The following is a 21606-nucleotide window of genomic DNA, read 5'->3' as shown; positions in this document are numbered from 1 at the left end:
AGGTATTTACCAGGAAGCTACAGACAGGGAGGATCTGCCAATCTCCGGTCATTCACAAGGGGTTTAACTGTTTAACCTTCTGATAGGATATTGATGTGTGATGAGACCAGCAGCTACCTGACAGGGACAAACAGAATTAAGACGAGATTATTCTGTATTAGGTGGCACAGACATACAATTTTAATGGTGTCACTTTGATCCTGCATCCCATGAACCTATAATCAGGGTATAGAAGTTCTAGTACTTTTATTCTTCTCTATTGCTTTAAAAAGGCAATGCTTGAAACAATGACTTTTTTTAAGATGGTATAGTAAGCAATATTTCTTTTAAAATTACAGCTGTCCAACAGTTTGAGTCTGTTCTTTTTAAAATGAAACAGCCAGAACAAATGGTGGTGGCAAGCCCAGCGTAAAGAGGTCATCGATTATTAAAATCTCCTCACTATAAATCGTGGATGTTGCTTGTCAGCTTGGTGTGTGACTGTGGAATGAGTAAGTAGGTAAAATTCCACAAAGGCTATAGTTTGCTTGATCATTCTGCTGTGCAAAAAATAGAAATAAAAGCTCTCCCCGTCCTTTCACTCTTTAGTACCAAGACATTCATACACACGTTAAGAAAAAAACTTTACTGCTGCAATGGTTGCTGATCCAATTCCTTTCTTTCCTGAGTCTGCCCTGATGCTACTTATGAATTTGCCAAATCAAGAAATGCAATAAACAGGAAAAAGAAAAAAAAAGATGGCTTCATTCTGCTTCAGTGATCTATATCTAAGGAAAGCACATAAATTTTCCAATGAAATCCGTAAGCGAAAGACGAGGCCAAGCCCTACCTACACATCTTCAAAGTTACAGAGCAAAGAGATGCCAACCCTGTGCCCCCTGAAAGTACAAAATCTCCTCCACACTTACCTAAGCAATTTTCATGAGATTCACAGATGTCAAGATGATCTAGTTGGCCTATGCCTTGAAGGGTGTAAGCTGGCTAAAAACCTGCTGAGGAGCCACATTTTCAGAATTCACAATGCTATCTGATAGTTAAATGTGAGGAATGGATGAGAACAAGACAAATAACAGCAACTTCCCTTCATTGCCCCCACCTGAAAAGTGGAGGGGAAAAAAGGGAAACCCATCCTTCAGACTGAGCTGTTTTCCTTTTTTTTAAGCTATTCCCACGTAAACTGGGAAGATAAAAATGGAATGTTGAGGAAACGCTATGCAAATTTTCATATATCTACATACAAAAATTTACACAGGTTTTTAATTTTTAGTTTTAACGCAACACAGTCGTGCCCATCTCTAACACTTCCCATGCTGTTTCCATCAAAATGTTTCCTCTTACCGGCAGCAGCATATCATTTTATCAGGATGCCAGGAGATCATTTCCACACAATGCTAGCAGATGTAATTTTCTTAGATGCACACACAGTTCATCATTTAGATACTAGATGACAAGGTGATTGCAGGGTGACTCTGTAATGCAAGTTTGCTGTTTGGTATTTTGAATTCTCAAATGATAAAAAAAAGACTTATCAAATATAAATATCTTTAAGAAAAAAGTAACAAAAGTGCTACATATGATCAAGGAAAACAATTCCGTTAGTTTCTGCTACTTAAAGTACGTTTGCTTTAAAAATATTACCACATCCATTATCAGTATGGCTTCCAATTATTAATTAAATTGCTCGTAGCCGTATAGCTTTCTCACATCTTAACAAGGACAGAGTAAAGAGAACACAAAACATTCACACCCCATTTCTCAGGTAAGAGATCCTCCTGCCTTTAAAGAAACAAAAAAAGTTCGTAATTAGGAGAATATTTATGCTACGATGGTTTCCTAGCAAAAATCAGATGTAAAAGTTCTCCAAGAACCTTTCAGGCTAGTCAGGATGTAGGCATTAGTTACACAGATGTGTAAAAATCCACTCACCCATTTTATGACTTTAATAACCTTCCTGGAAAACACTGCTTTTGAAAGCAGCAAAGTGGAGAGGGGAGTAGGGTAGGGACAGAAAAGGTGAGAGGAAGAATAATAGGTGAAATTGCTAATGACAGATCAATAGAGTCTAGACCTCTTCTGAGCAGGCACTGCTAGCCATGCCAAATAATGAATAGTGGTTTTGAGAAGTGGACTGTTGTCCATTAGACATTCAGCTCATTTTTCATATGATCCCAGGCTGGGCTTCAATCATGGTCCCAGAGGCAGAAGGCAGTACTTATCCACTAAGCCACGTAGCTTGTGAGAGTAGAGGATGTCTGTGTTGAATATGTGAACATCAACCAAAATACGTGAATGTGTTTCCAATGGACATTCTCAGCACAGCACCCAAAAGTATATCAAGTCACTGTAGGACCAGTGAGGCACGGCTTATTGCAGCTGGAAATGATTTATTCCCATGCTGAAGTGGGGTTTCTAGTGTTCTTTTTACTCTCTGGTGATACTCCCGATCTGGTGTCCATCGACCCTGTGCCACTACCTCAGCTTGCATCCTTTCAGTCTCAGAGAAGGAAAAGCATACAGACTATTTTTTTAACACAATCTCTAAGGTTATCCAAGGTTTTAAGTGTAGCCTAAGACTTGTAATTGAGGGCTGTCTAAAATACCTGGAAGCACTTTGAATGCTAAGACAGAGCAGCAAGATTTTTCTAGCCACTGGGGCTGGGAGAGGGAGGTTGGTTGGTTGATTGATTATTTACTGGGAATTAATACTGAGAGAGTATATGCAAAGGCTGAGGGCACCATGCCATCTTCACAGAACAAGACCCTAACAGCTAACTGACGTACAAGAAACTGCAAAGTTATACTGTAAGAACACATATTAAGGACTGAGGAAAGTCTGCTAAGGTGCTACGTCTAAAACTAAGTTACTTCTTGCTTTGACCCTCCCCTCTCTTTGTATCAGTCGTCGTCTAGAGCTTCTGTCTTGATCTCGTTGGCTCCTTGCCGGGCCAATGCCAAGATGGTGTGGTTTACCGCTGCCATTTCCACAGCTAATGAAATGGGGTCTTGATGGTCACTATGGCTAGTGCTGTCATCCTGTGCATGTAGAAAGGAGAAGAGAGAAACATTATTACTCCATGAGTAAAAAACCTGCAGACAAACGAGTGTGTAAAGGACTAAGGGCAGTGAATTACACATTCGTTACAGGGGCAGAATTGGAAGTGGAAGGAATTTACAAAATGATTTAGGACTGATATCCCACACTGTGCAGACAAAGGTAAGCAAGGCAAGGAGTGGCACACCCAACTTTTGAGAGGAATTTGAGAGGATAGGGAAGTGGATACTCTGAGGAAATACTAAATTATAAAGACAGAAGTGATACACTAGGTATGTCAGGAAACCTATCTAAGATAGCAAGCACTGTGCACTGCACAAATTCATGTTATTCTTACATTTTAAATAGACAGTTCTGGTCACCCCAATTAAAGAGGACACAATAGAACTAGGAAAGGTAGAGAGAACGGCAACACTGGGGAGGAGAGGCATGGGGTGGCTTCCTTATGAGGAGAGGCTACAGAGACTCAGGTTCTTCAGTTTGAAAAAGCAATGGCTGATGGTTGATATGGTAAATGTTTACCACAAATAATTAGTAAATAAAGAACAACTGTTCATGGCTTCTTGTGACCTAACTCACTGGAATGATTCTATACTCCAAAGTGCAATGGGAAGCACTGCTTCGCTTATGATTGTGTAGGATTCACTGATTTTTAGTTCAGATGAAAGTAAAAATGGCTTCAAAAGGTGGGGTTTAGACAAGTTCAGGGAAAATTTAATCTACTAGAAATTATCAAAGCTGAAAGTGGATACACTGCCTGGTTCAGGAAGCCTCTCAAAACTACCAATTTTCAGAAGCTGGAGGCTACTATAATAAACTATATATCCTTTAAGAATCCTTTTTCTTTAAATATTACTATTGTCCTCAATCAGAAACAGGATCAAAACCTAGACTAACCCTTGGTCTGAGACAGTATGCTGTGAAGACACTGAATTCACACAGGTAAAGGGGAAAAGATGCCAAAAACCTCTTAAGACTGCTAAGAAAGACAGTGCAATGATTTCAGAGGGCTGCAACCAAAGTAATTTAAATACTTAGGTGAAGATACTGCCAGCTTCTCCAGTCCACTGAACTCTATGTCTCATATTTCTTTGCCTATTTTCTAAAGAGCAAAGTCTCTCAGCTGTAAGAGAACCAGCGTGGTTTTGGTTGAGGTGGCTGGCAAAAAACCCTGACACTGAGAAACTCTGCTGCTAAAGTATTCCAGTGAAAATTTTAAACTCAGTGGACTGTTGTGCACATAACATGGTGCATAATGGTGTCGCAACAGCAGACCTAAAAGGCTGACAATTCTAGCATAAATTTTATAGCAAGTGTGCATGTCTCACAGTCTACGTCAGAAAGAAGGCCTGGTTTTCAATAATAATGAGAATGAGCAACATCCCAACTAATTCCAGCTGTCAAATGAATCCTTCTGGAACTTCAGGCAAAATCATGGTGTTTTCCCATATTTAAAACAGGGTACCAAGAGTAACCACACCATGACCCTGCAAATTTTTTTTTTTTAATTATTATTATTTATTGAAAGGAAATGATAAGCATTTATCAGTCTTCCAACAGCCTTTAAGTGATAAATTTGTGAAATTTAAGAATTAAAATGTGTATTATGCATTTCAGATTAAGATGGATGACAGGTTGTAAATGCTGAGGGGGACAGAAAATCCAGGATTTGGTAAAGTCCTGAGGTTATTTAAAGAAATGCATTCATTTACAACAAATGTCAGGCAAATATTGTGATGTGCACACACTTTTACGGGCCTCTCAGTAATATTTACTACAGTAAGAAATACAAAGTCCTGACTTCTGGAGTTTTAGGCACTTCACTAGTATTTGGGTGAACCTGGTGTTTTAAGGTTTACTAGAGTTAGGGTATCACTGTAGAAAAGAGACTTTACGGTTTTAACAGCTAAGGGATGTTAAATGGTCATTAGGAGAGCTTGCCATTTAATCTGCTTTGCTGCTAATGCCTAATTACACTTCACAGAGGAGCCCAGCTAGATTACTGAGAAATGTAATTTTTAAGGGCTCTAAATAAAGACCTTTAAATTTTAATAACCAATCTATTTATCTTTTCAAAGTATTTTGGATAGCACACAGAAAAAAAAACATAGTTTGGGAGTCTACATAACACTTCACCTCATATTCAGGTCCTGTATCTGACTGACATGGAATTATGTGTGCTCAGCAGCAGTTTCAACATATTTTATAGCCATTACAGAGCAGCCTTCCATCACCTAGAGCTGGCAAAGTTGATTCTACCAAATCTGCTGGTGATGACCTATAAGAAGGGCCTTAATACTCATCAGAACCAGAGCGGCTGGGAATGGGTCTGCCAGATATCTGTTGTACTGGGCCATAGCCAAGTGTGCTAAGGACTCATTCCAGGACATTCAGTTGCTACTACTCTCTACCAGCAGCTTTTACAGAAGGAGACCTACCTAATTCTCTCAAATCAGTCAATTAAAAGTGATCTGCCCACCCCAGCTGCTGCTGGGTGTAGCACAGAACACAGCTCATGGCAAAACCAGAACTAAGTGAATTGTTGAAGGCCACTGGTGCCAAGCACACACAGCCCTGGGGGGGGTTGGCCAACAATGAGACCTGAAGGAAAATTGGGAAGGGGATGCAATACCTGTCAGGAAGGTGTGTGAAGGAAGGGTCACCAACTTTAGGGTAGGTGAGGGCTCAGAGTGCGGGAAGGGGTATTCTTTTGCTAGAGAATTTAAAAAAGAAGTTGCTGTCAAGGGTTAAAAATAACCAAGGAAAATAGAGAATAGGCAAGAGTTAAAATGCAAACATAAAAAAAAAAAAACAAACCCAAAAGAGACAGATAATATGTAAACAATCCAAATAGTTGCACATAGTTGCAGAACAATACAGAACAGGTACAGAGCCAAATAAAAGTCAAACCTCATTTAATCAAATCCCTTCCCCCACCCTTCACCCTTTGTCTGTCAGTGTCTACGGGATGGATCCTGAGATGCTCCTGAAAGGTACTGCCACAGTCAAAGAGAGGAAGCTCAGTACCTTATAGGAGGGCACTCAGCATCTTCCTGGGCAAGGTTGCCAAAAGGGATTATGAAGTGTACAGGGCAGGGACTTGCCTGGGTGCCAGATAAGCAACTCAAAGGAGCTGTAGCACAAGCTGTAAAGGAGACATTTCTTGGAGAAACAAATAATAGGTGTAAAAGGAAGAGACATGCCTAGTTTTGCAGGGAAGAATGTTGGTGCCTGATATATAGGAGCAACTATTATAGACCTGTACATCCTTTCTTGAGGGTGGATAACTAGAACAGTGTTGGGGGTAAGGAGAGTGTAAGTTATGCATGGTGCACTGGGTGAGTTAACACTCTCCTAACATGTTTCATACATTGCGTGTGGCGTGAATGGTGTAACTTGCTTGTTTGGAGCAGATCCTCCTGTCTTCTTCTACCTTCTCTGCTTCTCTGCCTCCCTCTGAACATCTTCCCTCCTCCTCCCCATTGCGTACTTGCCAAGTGTCCTGTTGTATGACAATAAATCCATGTGGGTGAATACTGGTTGCTTCAACACATTCAAATAGGGGAGCTGTGCTCTTCCACTTCCCCCATTACAGTTACATAAAAGAAAAACAACAAGAGACATTTGATTTGCGAGAGGTTAAGAGCCTCTTCTTGTTTCAAGTGAACTTCCCCTTTATGGGCCATGCAGCTCGGCCACAGTGCTTACCTGCTCCGAGTAGTCATTGCCATCAACGTCATCACTGTTGGAATGACCTCCTGGACTCTGTACATCTATTCCATGGCTCTCCAGGATTGCTGCTTCTTCGAAAAAAGCAAATGGATCCCTAATTTATCTGATACATTAGAGTAACTGAAAGCAACTACTATTTTTTTTGTTTGTTTTTCCCCAAGAAGTTAGAACAAACGGAAGTTAGCTCATAGTCTTTTCCACTTCACTCTCCAGTATTTGGGAAGGTAGCACATGTACAGATACTGCTTTGCCTGAAGTCCTTTCCTGCCAACTAACAGACTTGACTGCAAGTAAGAATCCCCGTTTTCCAGCCTGTCTGATGCACTGAAGTGGCAAAAGCATTCCCTGTAGATCTTCCACATAGTTTGGACTGGCAGGATTTGAGGGGGACAGGGAGTGTCTGAAGATAGATGGAGAAATTCTTTAAAGCCCTTAATGGATTTAAAAACACACGTCTTATTCTTCCAGTAGGATCCAAGCATCTAAAGCTCCCTTTGGTTCTTTTTGATCTCCTTCTAACCCTCCTCCTCAAATTGTACAGATACAGCTATAACTTCACCCACCTTGGATTGACTTTGCTTTGTTCACCCTACTCCTTGACAGATTTAATTTTCATAAAAATAAATTTAGGTTAAATTTCAATAACACATTAAATGCTGTAAAAAGAATCTTTTCTTGTTCATAAATATGGCAAGAAAAAGCAGATAAGAAAAGGACACAACATTCCGCAGTTGCAGAAATACTGGGTAGTAGACAGGTATAGATTTCTGTTCATCTATGGACTATAAACGTAACTCTGTATAGTATCTAAGGAAGCACATAAAATTTTGCACTCACTGCCAAACTTTGTTGGCTCCTGGTCACTAATGTGAGTTTATTCTCATCAGAATGTCTTATGTTTGTTCACATTAGAAGGTGTACATTTTACAAGTTCAGAGTCATTTCTAATTTCCTTACAATCTGCTACTCACACAAAGGACCTGCAGGGCTAACTCTGAAGTGGCTTTTGTTTTATCCTGATCATCGAGAAAAATTACTACTTTATTCTAGCCATTTGTCCCTGTGCAATCCCTTGGAAAGCAGTAAGGAAGACAAGTACTATCAAACTAAGCAGTTGGCTTGAAGAACCTTAGGTCGTAGTGGCTGCATCTGAGATATAGAACAACTCACTGGACTCTGAGATCCCTGTGGGGTCTCAGGGATGGCAGTAAGAAAGACGGCCTCAGTGGAACACAGACAGAAAGAAACCTACAACCAGATAAAAGCTCTTCACAACATTCACTTTTCATTTAAACTGCATGTCAAGATTGTGCACTTGCCATCGCCTCAAAATTCCTTATTTCCCATATTTCACTGCAGGTATTTTGAAGTTTTAGTTCAGATTTTATTTTGGATACCCAAAGGAGCCCAAGAATAAAGAGATACAATTCTCTTCCCACCATCAAATTCTGTTTCATTTTTAAAACTGATCTTCCAGTAAAACTTCTTAACAGCATCATTTTCCTGCATTGATGATGGATTTCTATAAATTAAACTCCTACCCATATTTCAGGAAAGATCTGGAACAGCAAGAGACTAATTTTAATAATTCCTCCACATTTCTACTAAGAATGTCAGAACATCTAGCATTTTCATTAATACAATCTTACGTAATTTCCATCTCTCCTGAGCAAGTATTAGTACTAAACCTTGAAAACAGGTTCTCTGATACATTACCGATATTGGCTCTTCTCTTGATTTCCTTTCTTCTGTTGGCAAACCAGTTGTACACCTTAAGGGAGGTAACTCGTTCCAAATCCGATAACTTCTTCCCTATGAAAGTAATGGGAGGTGGGGAGGAGGAATAAATACAGCATTGTTACTCACTGGGTTCCAGAGGCAGGCAAAAAGACCATTACACATGTGATAAACCCCTGAAATAGAGACTGCACTGAAAAGTGCTTATAACTGAAAATAAAGTGAATTTTATGTGAATCAAAGTACTGTGCCCAGATGTTATGGTAATAAACACCAAATATCTCTCTAAAAACAAAGTAGCCTTTCTTCTTTAAAAATAAAAAAAAATAAAAAAAAATCAGAACTACAGGAATTGCTTTGCAGCTTCAATCAACTAAATCCAGAGCCGTGGGAGAGAGAATAAAGGGCTGCTTTCCTAGTTCAAGCACAAAAATGAGATTCAAAAAACTCCAACTCACAGCCCTATCACAAATCGTGTACCTCTGGGCTAGTTCTCTTAGTATGTGCCACAAGGATATAGTCCAATGACGAGTTTTCTTCAGTAGCAAAATGAATGAAGAAATTTTGTGTCATCCCCTCCAATCTGCTTTCCTTCCTCTAAACCACCAGCTGCTATCGTGCTCCTGCAGCTTTAATCACAGCCTCCCAAACGTGCCAGGACACTTGCGATCTTTTGGGAGAACGAGGGTGGATGTTGAAAACCTGATTGCTGGAGTTTTTATGCTTAAACCAGCAAAAAAATGCCAGCCACCACCAGCCAGCTACAAGAAATCACCAGCTGATCACCAACAGAAAAGAGGGAATGCAAGCACATAGTGGAAACCTCTTCAGCTGGCCTTGCCTTTATCTAAAATATTGGATGTAGCTGCATCCTCAGTCCTCTTCAGGCTATGTGGGGATGAGACTCCCCTACTTCAGACTGTCTCTCAATAGTTCATTTATTCAGCATACAAAGCATTTATGTAATTGCAGCAATCTGAAAACTTAAATAGGTAAGGAGAGATGAGACAAGTGAAATTAAAATCTGGAAACAGACAGCTATGCTGTTTACTAATGCTGTGCATCAGCACCACTCACAAGATTTTATTGATCCTGAGACACAGTGTGTTCAAACTGGTTTTTTCCAAGTTACTTAACCAATCAGCAGCACAGCCAAGAATAAAATCCCAACCTCTACCAGACAGATCATTCTGGTAAAGACAAGAGGCAATGCATACAAGTTGCAACAAGGGAAATTTTGACTAGGTATTAGGAAAAAGTATTTTGCCATGAGAGTGGCTCAACATCATGGAATGGGGGCTCAGAGGTACCTCTGGTTTAGGAGATATTCAAAACTGAACAAGGTGAAGCCCTGGGCAACTGAACCTAACTGGTTCTGCCTGACCAGGTGAACTCCAGGTCACTTCCAGCCTATACTGTTCTATGATTCTGTGCTGTTCTGTGACTGTACCAGTGTCCAGGAGTCATGTCTTAGCCTTTTTTTTTTTTTTTGCATTAATATTTATTCTGGCTATGTAAAATTGAAATATCCAAAACAGAAGTTCTGAAAACTGTGTAAACGTACAGTTAGAAAACCTAAGTGAATGCAGGTGTATTCACTAATACTACACTGAATATTCGTGTCTCTAACAGAATCATAGAATGGTTTGGGTTGGAAGGGACCTTAAAGCTCATCCAGTTCTAATCCCTCTGCACAGGCAGAGACACCTTGCACTAAACCAGGCTGCTCAAAGGCCCTTCCATTAGCTGCGCTAAGGTTTCCCTGGAGCCTTCTCCAGGCTGAACAACCAAAGCCCTCTCAGACTGTCTTCTCTCTTAAGTATGACAAACAACACAAAAAATGCAATTTTTTTTTTTTTACCCAAATCCAAGTTCCTCTATTAGTACACAGATTCTAATATAACACCCTTGTCTACAAGCTGTAAAGAAAATTGAAAGCTGGGAAAGCTGTGCTCCTTTCTCCTCTGATGACCTGCTCTATAACCTCCAGCAAGCCTCAGCCTCTGAACCTAAAATTTCCCATCTGTAAAAAGGAATCAGTAAAACACAGTTTTGTGGAGTGTAAAATTCTCAGATTGCTACTGAATGCTTAGATAAGTACTTTGAAATAACTGAACATAAAGAATGAAATCCTTCCAGACATGTTTATTTTGTTAGCAATGCCATTTACCAAGCTGCATAAATGAAAGGTTCAGATGCACAACTTGTACTTCGTATCTGAAATGGTGGGAATTTAAGTTGCAGACATCAGCATTTAGGTTTGAAACTTGAACTGGCTGTCACGTTCATCCCAGTACAGCAGCTCTGAACAACATGAGTCATAGACTGCTCACGAAAAAGCCCACTACTAGTTGAGAGCAGTGCATTTGTTAGCAACAGCCATAAAATGAGATTTGCTGAATTTAGCAGGAGATGTTGAAATCTAATTGCAGTTGCCTTTGGAAAGGACACCATGATCAGCTGCTCACCTGGCTTTTGTATAACTGCATTACAGGCGTTTGCAATTTCTTCTCTCTTTGCCTCATCTGGATATTGATTCTCATTGAAGTAACTGCAACAGGGAAAACAAAAAAAAGGTTGGTAATTTTTATCAGAAATAAAGAGCATGAAGGCTCCAAAGCAGCTTCATTAAAGGTGTCAACTGGTAGTTTATGCACAGATGCAGCAAATTTTATGTAAACCTGTACATGCACAAGGTATTATGTGCATGCATTCATATCCATCACGTGGCTAAACCTTCCCAAATGCCTCAGGTAAATAAATATTATCTCAGTATCTGCAGTGTCACCTCAGCATTTGGAATACTGCACTAGGAGATATAACACAGTTGGCAATGCTACAAATATGTGAATTATGACTGTCAAGTGAAGCAGAAGCATCATGTCAGAAGACATCATAGGCCATGCCTCTGCCTCTGTTTATTATCATTTACTTGGTTTTTTACCCTGACATACCCCAGGTTAGGCAGCATCCTACAAATAAAGGAGCTGTTCAATATTTATGTCGATCCCTGGGTTAATATATACACACATACATATATATATAACACATACAAACACACACAAATAGTGCATCCTTTAAACAGATATGGTCTGAAGATTCCACAGCCTAAATTACACAGTAATACAGTAAGATTTCTAGAGTCAGGTACGTTTGTTGTTTTTAAATCACAATTTAAAAATTTTAAATCTTTCCCAGAACAACACAGAGCATAGCATATTCCAACAGTATTTTTTTTCTGAATAATCATGATTTTATTGTACTTTATATGCAGTAAACACCCTATAAAAGTTAAACTGTTTTCTCTCTTATTTCATTTAAGTGCTTTACAAATTTTAATGAACTGATTTACATTCTACAGAGCTTATCAGATTTGCATTAAAACCAACAAAAAGTCCTGCTTACTTCAATGGACTCTGATAAGCACGCCATAAGAAGAGACTACTATTTTATTTTTTTTTGTAGATTGTCCATAATACACAATCCTAGGAATTCTTTGATCAACTTTGAAGAGCAGCAGGTTCAGCTGTTGGACAGCTGCTCCAGCTTTTCAAATAAGATATTTCCTTATTCCTCAGATCATTTGGTACTAGGAGATTCATGCATATTTAGGCAATTATTATTTTCCATGGTCATAGTTCTCCTCCAGTGTATCACCCCAGCACAGTTACTTTCTACAGAAACCTGCAATCTGTTCCATGTAGCAACTGTTTCTGTCCATGCTTCCTCTGAACATTCAGTATGCATTTTAGCTACTACTTCATCCTGTTGGTCACAGTGTTACCTACAGTTGCAACTATACTAACAAATGAGGTCCTATTTCAAAGTCTCTATACACTGACTGCTAGTTAAACTGTTAATGTATGTCCACTTGATTTGCCAGCTTAGAGAGCAAATGAAACCGCAGAAATAGATCTGTCTTCACAAATTGAAGTGCAGGCTACGTCTATACTACCAATTTGGGCTTCGAAGGCAACTGCATTTACATGTGAACATCAACTACTACTTCCCTGGACCTCCAAGTTACTCTTATGAAGTAAATCTGGAGAGAATGACCATAACTGCAACTCCCACTACACTTGCTCCTACTCTGAAAAAGGAGCTGAGATTTTGCCATTAGATCTGAAGACAAGGATGTCTGGTTACACTCACTTTCTGGGAAGGTTCAAGTACATAGTGCTGTCAAGTCTGGCACTGTTACCAACAGGAATGCTTGCTGAATTATCAGCAAGAGAGTTTCTTTTCCGCCTCCCTTTTCCCCTCCCAGCAGTAGTCCCAGTCTCTGCACATGGTATTTTTTAAAGTATATTCTTTCCTCTTCCAGACATATTATCCTTTCTACTATTATAAGCCTTCAAAGTGATATGTGTGTCTATCTTTACTCAAAAAAATCTGTTCGAAGGGGTCATGTTCTCTACAAAGATTTTTTTCGGAGAGCTTGATAAACAGAACAGAAAATGCATTTTCTAGTAGTTCGTGATGGAAGCAGAAGCTCAGGACCCCAGTCCAACTGCCCCATGACAGTGTCTCATCTCTCTCACCTACAAAATAGAACACTCCACTTTCTGCCCGTAGCCATGAACTATTTCCTCATAAGTGCCATAAGATAAAGGAACAAAAAAGTCAAGACATCACAGCTGAAAACTGCGCTACTATTCACACAAATATATTGTATGACCTGGAGTCCTATTCAAGTACCCAGGTCATCACTATGTGTACAAAAATTAATTTGGCAAATTCTGGTAGCCATAACAGCTATTTTATTGCTTCCCTTTGATGAATCTTATTTATTTTATTTACAGATACTTGTCAAAAAATCAAGAACAAATACCACAAAAGAAACTAGGAATTAGAAACCTGACGGATCTACACAGTGATGTACTAAAACCAGAAGGTAAAACATGGTATCATGTGATATTATGGATGTAGATCATCTGCGGTCCCCAAGTTGCTAGACAATGCCTAACTTTATGGAAGAAATGACAAAAGATGTAAAATTAAGGAACCATATATAATTTAACTGCCCATTCTTATGTTGATGCAAGAAAAGATAAGAGCCACTAGCGTGATCCTTTTCTTGGCACATAACTAAATACCATCCCCTTCTAGCAAGCACAGACTGCTGTACACTTTTGCTGAGTCTAACAACAAGGCTCAAATTTTCTAAAGCAACAAAAATTAGGCTTAGGTTTACAGTCCTCTGAGGTAGCAGGAAACTTCCCTGTGACGGAGCTAACTTTCAGAACTGGACAATGAATGAGACACCTCTCCTGGGAACGAACGACTGTAGTCCAATCGTTTTTGTGATTCTGAAAAAACTTGTTGCTGAAATGGTAACTTTAAACTCATTTTACAACTGAATAAGCTACACACATTTTAAACATAGTTTTCATCATTCTGAAGCACTTTAATCCCAACATTATTTTTTTTAATGTAAATGTCCCAAAATTTCTACATGAAAAGTGATTCCCACTTGAAAACCTGAATTTCTTTTCACCCTGAAACCCCGTTTTCTGAAGAAAAAACCAACAACAAACAAACAAACAAAAAACCCTGAAAAAGATAAAACAAAAACCCCAGCCTGCCCCAAATTTGAGTTTTCAGGCAGCTCTCCTGGTAAGTAAGAAATTTTAATGGAAATCACAAAGCTAAGCAGGTACCAGAGGAGAGCTGGAAGGGCACTATCGGAGTTGTTAAATTCAGTTTCTGTAGCTGACACAGTAATTTTAGAACCTGTCTCTTACTCCTTATCCACATTCATGACATGCTTCCTTCCTCCTTCCCCCACAGATTCAAGCTGCCTGTAAACTTGTTCAACCAGCAACTCATGCTCCCCAAAACTGTATCTCCTCCTGATACTATACTTCTCCATCACCACATTGTGCTTTTAACCTTTGACAGAGTGTAAGCTGGTTTTATCAGGGAAGAGATGATACTCAGGAGTTTTCAGTCTGAAAGGAAAAGGTCTCATGTAGCTACAGATAATCAAAACCATGCAACCTCAACAGTAAGAACTGATTTTCATGCTCAGCCTCACAGTTTGCCTCAAAATGCACACAACCAACATGTAATGTTTAATTCTCATCACTTATTTCAATGTCCTAATGGGACTTAGAGCAACCTGGTCTAGTGGAAGGTGCCCCTGTCCACGGCAGCGGGGTGGAACTAGATGATCTTTAGGGTCCCTTCCAACCCAAACCATCCTGTGATTCTATGATTTGTGGGTGATACACCATGACACAAAGCATAAAATTTAAAGTCTTCCAAGACTTCTGGAAAGGAAGGGAGAATAACTGAGTTTTCAAGATAGGGAAGTCATGGAAAAAGAAATCATCATTGACTGTTTCAGTTTGCTCAAGTAGAAGTTGTGAAAACACAGCGATTTTTTTGACTACAGTTCTCCTTGCAAGCAGGAAATTTAATTAGTATGCCTCCAGTTCTGTTTCTTACCAGCCAGGTATACCTTTGCTAAGGGAAAGAACAGAGCATGCTCTTCATAGCTACAAACAGCCTGTTCACCATCTGAAAAGTTCCTAAAAAATAAAGATGAAAAATATAAAGCAATGTGAACTTAAAAGTGGGGGGAAAAAGGCAAAAAGAAAAAAAAAAAAAGGAAAATAAAAAGAGCAGGCACAAGAAATAAATCCTGCAAAGGCACACTGCTTTCTAGACAAAGGGCAGCTGTCAGCTGAATACCTTCAATGAAGAAACCAAATGATCTCTTTTGTGGGAAATGACAGTGGAGGATTAAAATGAAAAGTGGCCAAATAATTTACATGAGATGAGAATCCATATGATGGTAAAGAATGTAGATATCCTTGAAGCAGTTTCATTTCAATAACACTGAAGCCTAGAAAAATTGCAGATTCAGAGAAACCCTTTTTCTTTCAGGGATAATGTGCTTAGGACAATGACGGAGAGAGAATCCATCTCAGCCCCGGGCTCTGTAATGGAAGAAAACGCATTTTCCCCCCTCCTTTACCAAGGTGCCCCTATCTGAATTCCTGCAATAGCTGCCAATCTTTTTTTGCTTGGCTGTATGGCTTCTGTTATCCAGGCTTAGATATCAGATGCATTAAGCAATGCCTCTGTAGTGTTTCTGATAATCCACAGTGGAAGTTTTGCTGCTTCCTATCAGCTTTGCAGCTGCCAGGGAAGGGTTTGATACGACCCAACCTATGGAGTAGCGGAAGGACGGCCAGGTTGGATGCTTTTTTATATGTCCGGATGTCAGGCACAAACAGATAAAAATACAGAAATGCTCAAAAGACCCTGGGCTGGGTAAAAGCTTAGTTTACAGCATGACATAACGGTTGAAGCTTCAAAGTGTGCAAGTGATTCAAAGTAGAAAGGCTTAAATGTGTTGCAGAATAACAATTCACTGTGAGTCAGCTGTTACAGCAGAATTACACACACTTTGAGGTGAGGTAATTCAGGTATGTGTACACCAGGGCAGTCTCACTGAAAGAAGGATAATTTACCTTGCAATTAGTGGTAGGTAAGAACACGGAGATGGATATTTATTGAAGAACAGTGAATGTGCTGCAAGTCCACTCCCTCATTTAAGTTTGCAAATAATTATTTCACTCCCTCACTTTGTACCTCTGGGTTCCACTTTCATCAATGCAGGAAGTGAAACATCCCAGCAAACTAGCACAGGCTCCTGCTTCGCACAGGTGAAAGGAATGGTCTTATCTTCTCCCTCATTCCCTTTTAGTGGGAAGGTTTTCTGCCCAACTGCTTCTCTGGTCCAGCTTCTCACCCATGCCAGGAGCAGTGGTTGTGCAGCCAAGGGAGGCGGGGAGGAGATGGCTGAAACACGCAGCTGGGACCAGCTCCCTCAATGACAGCTCACACACATCCCCTTCAACTGACACTAAAAGCAAAGCTTGAGTGATGGGCTCGGCGGCTGGCCCAGGGACATATGGAAAAAAAAAGAACTGCCCATTTTCCCCAGCTCCCATCTGACCCCTGGTGATAAACAGAAGATCTTGCTGCCACCAGGGACCGAGCTCCCTGCCAAAACCTCTGGTGTCTCAAAATACACGAGAGTGCAAGCTGCTCTTTTGTCTTTGATAAGACTGCCTGTAATTTCAGCTCCCTATCTAGTTTCCCTTCCAACGGTACCTCTGCTTTCCACTGACAAGTTACATAAAACACTCGAATATAGTTACCTACTTTATCTCTTATTTGTATGTTTATCAACATACTATCACCCAGTAGCAAGAGGTCATTGTTTCAGTCATTGTGGCTTTTAACAGAACTATTATTCAGGCTGTCAAATCAATGGAAATATTTCTGAAGTTAGTCTGTCATCTGTGCCTGAGATCTTATCTCTGTGTGGCAAGAGACAGACTGTCAGAGAAGTGACATTCAAAGCATAATCTCATCAGAAAGTGTAATGACTAGTTTATTTCCCAGTAAATACTAACCAAGAATATCACTAATGCCATTTTCAGCAAGGTCAACAGATGACACCATCTATTTTATATACCGATATTCCTACAGATTCTATAACAACAGCACATGTGTCAACTAAACAGTTTGCTTCCCAATACACAGTAATTTCTATTTTAGACAGCAAAATTAAAGCTCTAAGATATTCTCTACACATATAAACTCTTATGGAGCTGAGAATTACACCGAAGACACCATCTTCTCTTTCCCCCCAAGACTGCAAAACATAACCACCAGTGTAGTTGCTACAGGAAACATCTGGTGAGCCACTTCTGCACTTGAGATCAGCCAAGGATGAGAACTGCAGCTCTCTGGATGCCAGCAGATGAACTCGAATCTCAGGATTCCTGCAGCGTCAGCTCAAACAGACCTTCCATCCAGGCAAAAGACAAACGTGAAAGACATCCCAACCCCGTAAAAAACACTGATGAACACGACTGATACAGCTCTACTATTTTACCTATAGCATTATCATTTTTTTAAGTCTATGGATTTAAAGGACTTTGGAACCACTGTAGGACTCTAGCTTGACCTCTTCTACAGCACTGATCAGGTTTCTCAGCAATCTTGGCATTAACCATAGATCTTCTGTTCTACCTACAGAGCTACCCAGTCCTAGCAAAATTTGGCATTTTATCCAATGCAGAATCTACCATCACTTTAAATAAGCTTTGGAACCAAATTGTGAAAATCCTCATTCTTTAAAAATCTGCATCTTGTTCCCCGCTTGGGCTTTCAACCCCAGCATACTGACATACTCCTTGTCCAGGCAGAGAACATTTTTAAGTCTCTCACTATAAGAGAAGTTAAATTCCTTCTTGGAATGAAAGTGCAAATGTGGAGGAGAGATCTCAACAGTACTAGATCACTTAGAGCACCACATATACATACACTATTTCACAAGTCAGTATGTGCCTGTGTACATACATTGCACAGTCATTTCAGTGCACATTTAAAAAACCCTCGTACAACAGAGCTGACTATTCTGGTTTTACAAATCAGTGCCTAAACTTTGAGACAGTCATTTTACTGATGTTTCTTAGCAGGAATCTACTCTGCAATGTAGATTAAACTGCCAAAAATACACCTTGCACTGGAGTGCATAAAACTGTATGACCTTCAATGCTACTATAACATCATCAAGTTTCTCTGACTTTTTAGAAATCATTTTCTCAGTATTTTGACAGCATTCTCAAGCACCACAATCCTATCAAGCTATTAATATTATCCCAAAATTTGTTTAAAAACAGAATTAACTGATAATGGCTCTGAAAGCCTCACACTTCCAAAAGATAATCTAAGCCTCCTAATCTGTAGCACCCTACTGTTGAGATAATTAACAATTAAAAAAAGAATAGTAAAGACATTGGAGGTGGCAATTTACTCATCCTTGTAATTGGATTTGGTGATAAGAATATTTTTGAAATGACACAACAGCTCACTTCTGAGTAGATGGATTTGAAGTTTTCAGCACTCTGAAACATACAAGTACTTTCCACTGAAGGCACCCTGACAACTCCCCAAACCAACACAGTAACTAAATTGTTCACAAAATGAAAGAGGGAAGAAATAAAAGATAGGTTTTTTATAAACCACCCACTAACTAACACATCAAGACAAGATAAAGTGATAATAATTCAATAACCGGTTGGTGTGAGTATACGGCACCTTCAAAGCTCTTCCTAACAAGGCATCTAAGCATGAATAATAGTATCTCCTCCTTTATTTACCTGCAATATTTAAATTGAGGCCCACACACTACAAGGACGTATATGTGCATTAAATCCTCTGGACTTAAATGATTGATAATATCAAGACAACTGGGAAACAAACACCTCATCTACACTTTCTAACTTAACGCAGACGAAAAGTTAATTCAGTTACATCCTTTGGATTATCTAGTTCTCACATGGCAAGCAAAGCTAAGACAGGGTCAGTCCATGGATGAAACATCCTCAAAAAGCGATGAGAAATCAATTTGTGAAGATATCAGACCTGGCATTTAAGAGCCCACCCACTTGTAAGGGCTGTTTTGCTGCCTGGTGACCCACCCTTCCATTGAGATGTATAGAGATGAGATACTACTTGCAAGAAAACAGGATTCAACACCGCCAGGGATGAGGCAGCCACAGCTTCTCTGGGCAACCTGTGCTCACACCTCATCACCTTCACAAGGAAGAGCTGCTTCTTACGACCTCATCCATATCTTCCTCTGTCAGTTAAAAGTCATTCCCCCTTGTCCCATCCCTACAGGCCCTTGTCAAAAGCCCCTCTCCAGCTTTCTTGTCAGCCCCTTTAGGCACTGGAAGATGCTCTAAGGTGTCCCTGAAGCCTTTTATCTTCCAGGCTGAACAAGCTCAGCTCTCTCAGCCTGTCTACACAGCAGAGACGCTCCAGCCCTCAGAGCATCTTCTTGGCCTCTTCTGGGCTCAATACAACAGTAATGGGGAGAATGCCCTCCCTTAACTGTATTGAAGTATTGAAGAAAATATTAAACTCATCAGAGCCAGAAATGTTTTCAGCTCATCTAAAGAAAGATATTTCTAGAACAGTAGCCTAGTTTTGCCTCAAAGCGAAGCTCAGCACTAGATCACAAAAAGATGTATGAAGAGAATGTCAAGTGTAAGCAGTAAGGTCCCTCAAATTGTTATTAGCTTAGCCTCAGTAAAGCCATGTTTTTCAAAAATCTGTAGTCCTTCTGGCTGTGAAGCTTGAAGCCTCACTTTGTCCTAAGCCTCTGGGAGAAAAAATACCAATCATGAGATTTGTGATAAAGCTTAGTATGAACTGACAACTTCCAACATCATCACTAGCATTTCCCTTCAAAGAAGTTTTTTATTTTCAGTTTCCCAGCATTGGACAGACTCAGCTCAGAAGCACGCAGACAACCACCACTGCTGCTGCATTTTCAGAAAATAAAAACTGATTAAACTTACAAAAGGATCCTACAGGATTCAAAATACAAGATCAGGCCAATTCTACAGGATATCTAATGCCTAAAGTCAAAATGCTCAGGATCAAAGCTTCTGTTTTAGGGCTCACTAGATGTATTTTCCCTAATACCTTGTACCTCCAAGATCTGGACAAGAACTATTATTGGTTTTAATTGCTCTACAGACACAAAACAGAAAAAGGTGGTGTTGGTTTTTTTTTAAATCAATCTATTCTCTGCCTTGGAACCTAAATACAATGCAACAGATGGATATAAGCAAATGAGAACAAAATTAATGAATCAGCATAGCCAGCATGCCTGTTGATTAAACTACTATGGTGTCAAGACCAACTTCATGATGTTCATTGTAGCCATCAAAGCAAATGAAAAGGGATAAGACAAGTTTTAAGGCAATGAGGTAGCTTTGTGGATCCTTGAAGAACACTACTTCTCAAGTCTGGCATCTTGTCATTTATTTGTACAGATTATTCCATGACTATTCGCCCTCTGTGGGGAACGGAAATAGCTGAGCTCACAATCCAACTTTCTGTAGTTATTTTTTTTTCCAATAGGAGTGCAAATAGTTACCTTGGAAATAATATGCTCCAAGGACTCTTCTCATTAAAAAGTACCCATCATGCTCCTTATTTCAAAAGTGCTTTCTATAACCAGATCATAAACTCCTTTAAAATTGTGTTCAATATTATTGGAAGAATTAGCAGGTAGAAGAACAGCAAAGTTAAAACATAGACACAGACACGAGAAACCAGCCACAGAGCTGCGTAATCAATCCACACCTCCTTCCTCCTAGATTTGTGCTCCCTGTCACGAGCCATGTTTTTTGCAGTGTGCTTCCTTTTAAATGTCACTGCCACCCCAGCTCAGAATAGCCAAGTTCCCTGGGGACAACGTCTTTAGGAGCCATTACTTGCACAGTTCTGGTAGTGATGCTCTCAGAACAACGGAGAAGTTGTTGATTATATGCCTTATGTCTAGAAAAATGAACTATTCTTACAACTTTTGGACTTCAGTAGAAGCACTTGATACAGTTACAAATGGGAAATTATTCATGTAAAAGACAAAGAGCACAACTGTAAGATAGTATAGAAAGGAAATGTATAACAAAGAACAGGGCTGAAAAGTTGAAATAATGGCTTGGAGGATGGATATCAGTGATATTCCTGAAGTATCATCTTTGGAGTATCTTAAGAATGAAACACTTAAATGATCTTGACACAAAGTATGAACATGGTAATGAAATCTGCTGATGACAAAGTCAGAAGCCATGTCAATACACTGAATTTGAAGCACCATAAAAAGTAATAGGCAATCCTAAGGGCAAGAACTAAAAAGAAATTTAACGGCACAGTTTGCAAGGTCATACAGTTTGGGAACAACAACTTATCTTATACACAAAAAGATCATGGGCTGGAAAGATTGTTTTCTGTTACCTATGACCAAAAGACACAATGCAACAAAACCACCAAAAAGGCAAAGCCTGATATAGCTGAGGATGCCATCTCTTTCCAGTCCAGAAAGAAAAGCACTAAAATGCTTGCGTAAGAGTATGTACAATCCTGGTTTCCCACATTCAAGGAAGATGAATTTAAAACTGACATTCTCCACGAGCAATTGATGACAGTGGAACAGAAAGTCTATGTTGCGGGAGATACAGCATGTTTTACCTGAGCAAACT

At 39.7% G+C, this 21606-nt stretch overlaps 1 protein-coding gene across 25 annotated transcripts in view; it reads right to left on the bottom strand.

The window, feature by feature from the left end:
- Positions 1-1243: 1243 nt before the first annotated feature.
- HMBOX1 (homeobox containing 1) overlaps positions 1244-21606 on the bottom strand; it is a 112685-nt gene continuing 92322 nt past the window's right edge. For 6 of the 25 annotated variants that reach the window (XM_061372175.1, XM_061372181.1, XM_061372183.1 and 3 more), the window contains 5 exons: positions 10990-11072; positions 8501-8596; positions 6761-6855; positions 6423-6632; positions 1244-3033 (listed from right to left, as the gene is read on the bottom strand). In XM_061372175.1, the coding sequence (XP_061228159.1) occupies positions 2896-3033; positions 6423-6632; positions 6761-6855; positions 8501-8596; positions 10990-11072 (622 nt within the window). In that variant the 3' untranslated portion in view covers positions 1244-2895. Of the gene's footprint in view, positions 3034-5684; positions 5766-6422; positions 6633-6760; positions 6856-8500; positions 8597-10989; positions 11073-21606 lie in introns of all 25 variants that reach the window. The other 19 variants (XM_061372188.1, XM_061372196.1, XM_061372200.1 and 16 more) reach the window with 19 other exon arrangements.

Source organism: Neopsephotus bourkii, unplaced genomic scaffold (genome assembly GCF_033783945.1).
Source record: "Neopsephotus bourkii isolate Nb327-2 ecotype Australia unplaced genomic scaffold, CSIRO-AGI_Nbou_v1 NB_1600, whole genome shotgun sequence".
Classification (NCBI taxonomy): Eukaryota; Metazoa; Chordata; class Aves; order Psittaciformes; family Psittacidae; genus Neopsephotus; species Neopsephotus bourkii.
This window is presented reverse-complemented; position numbering and strand designations above follow the sequence as displayed.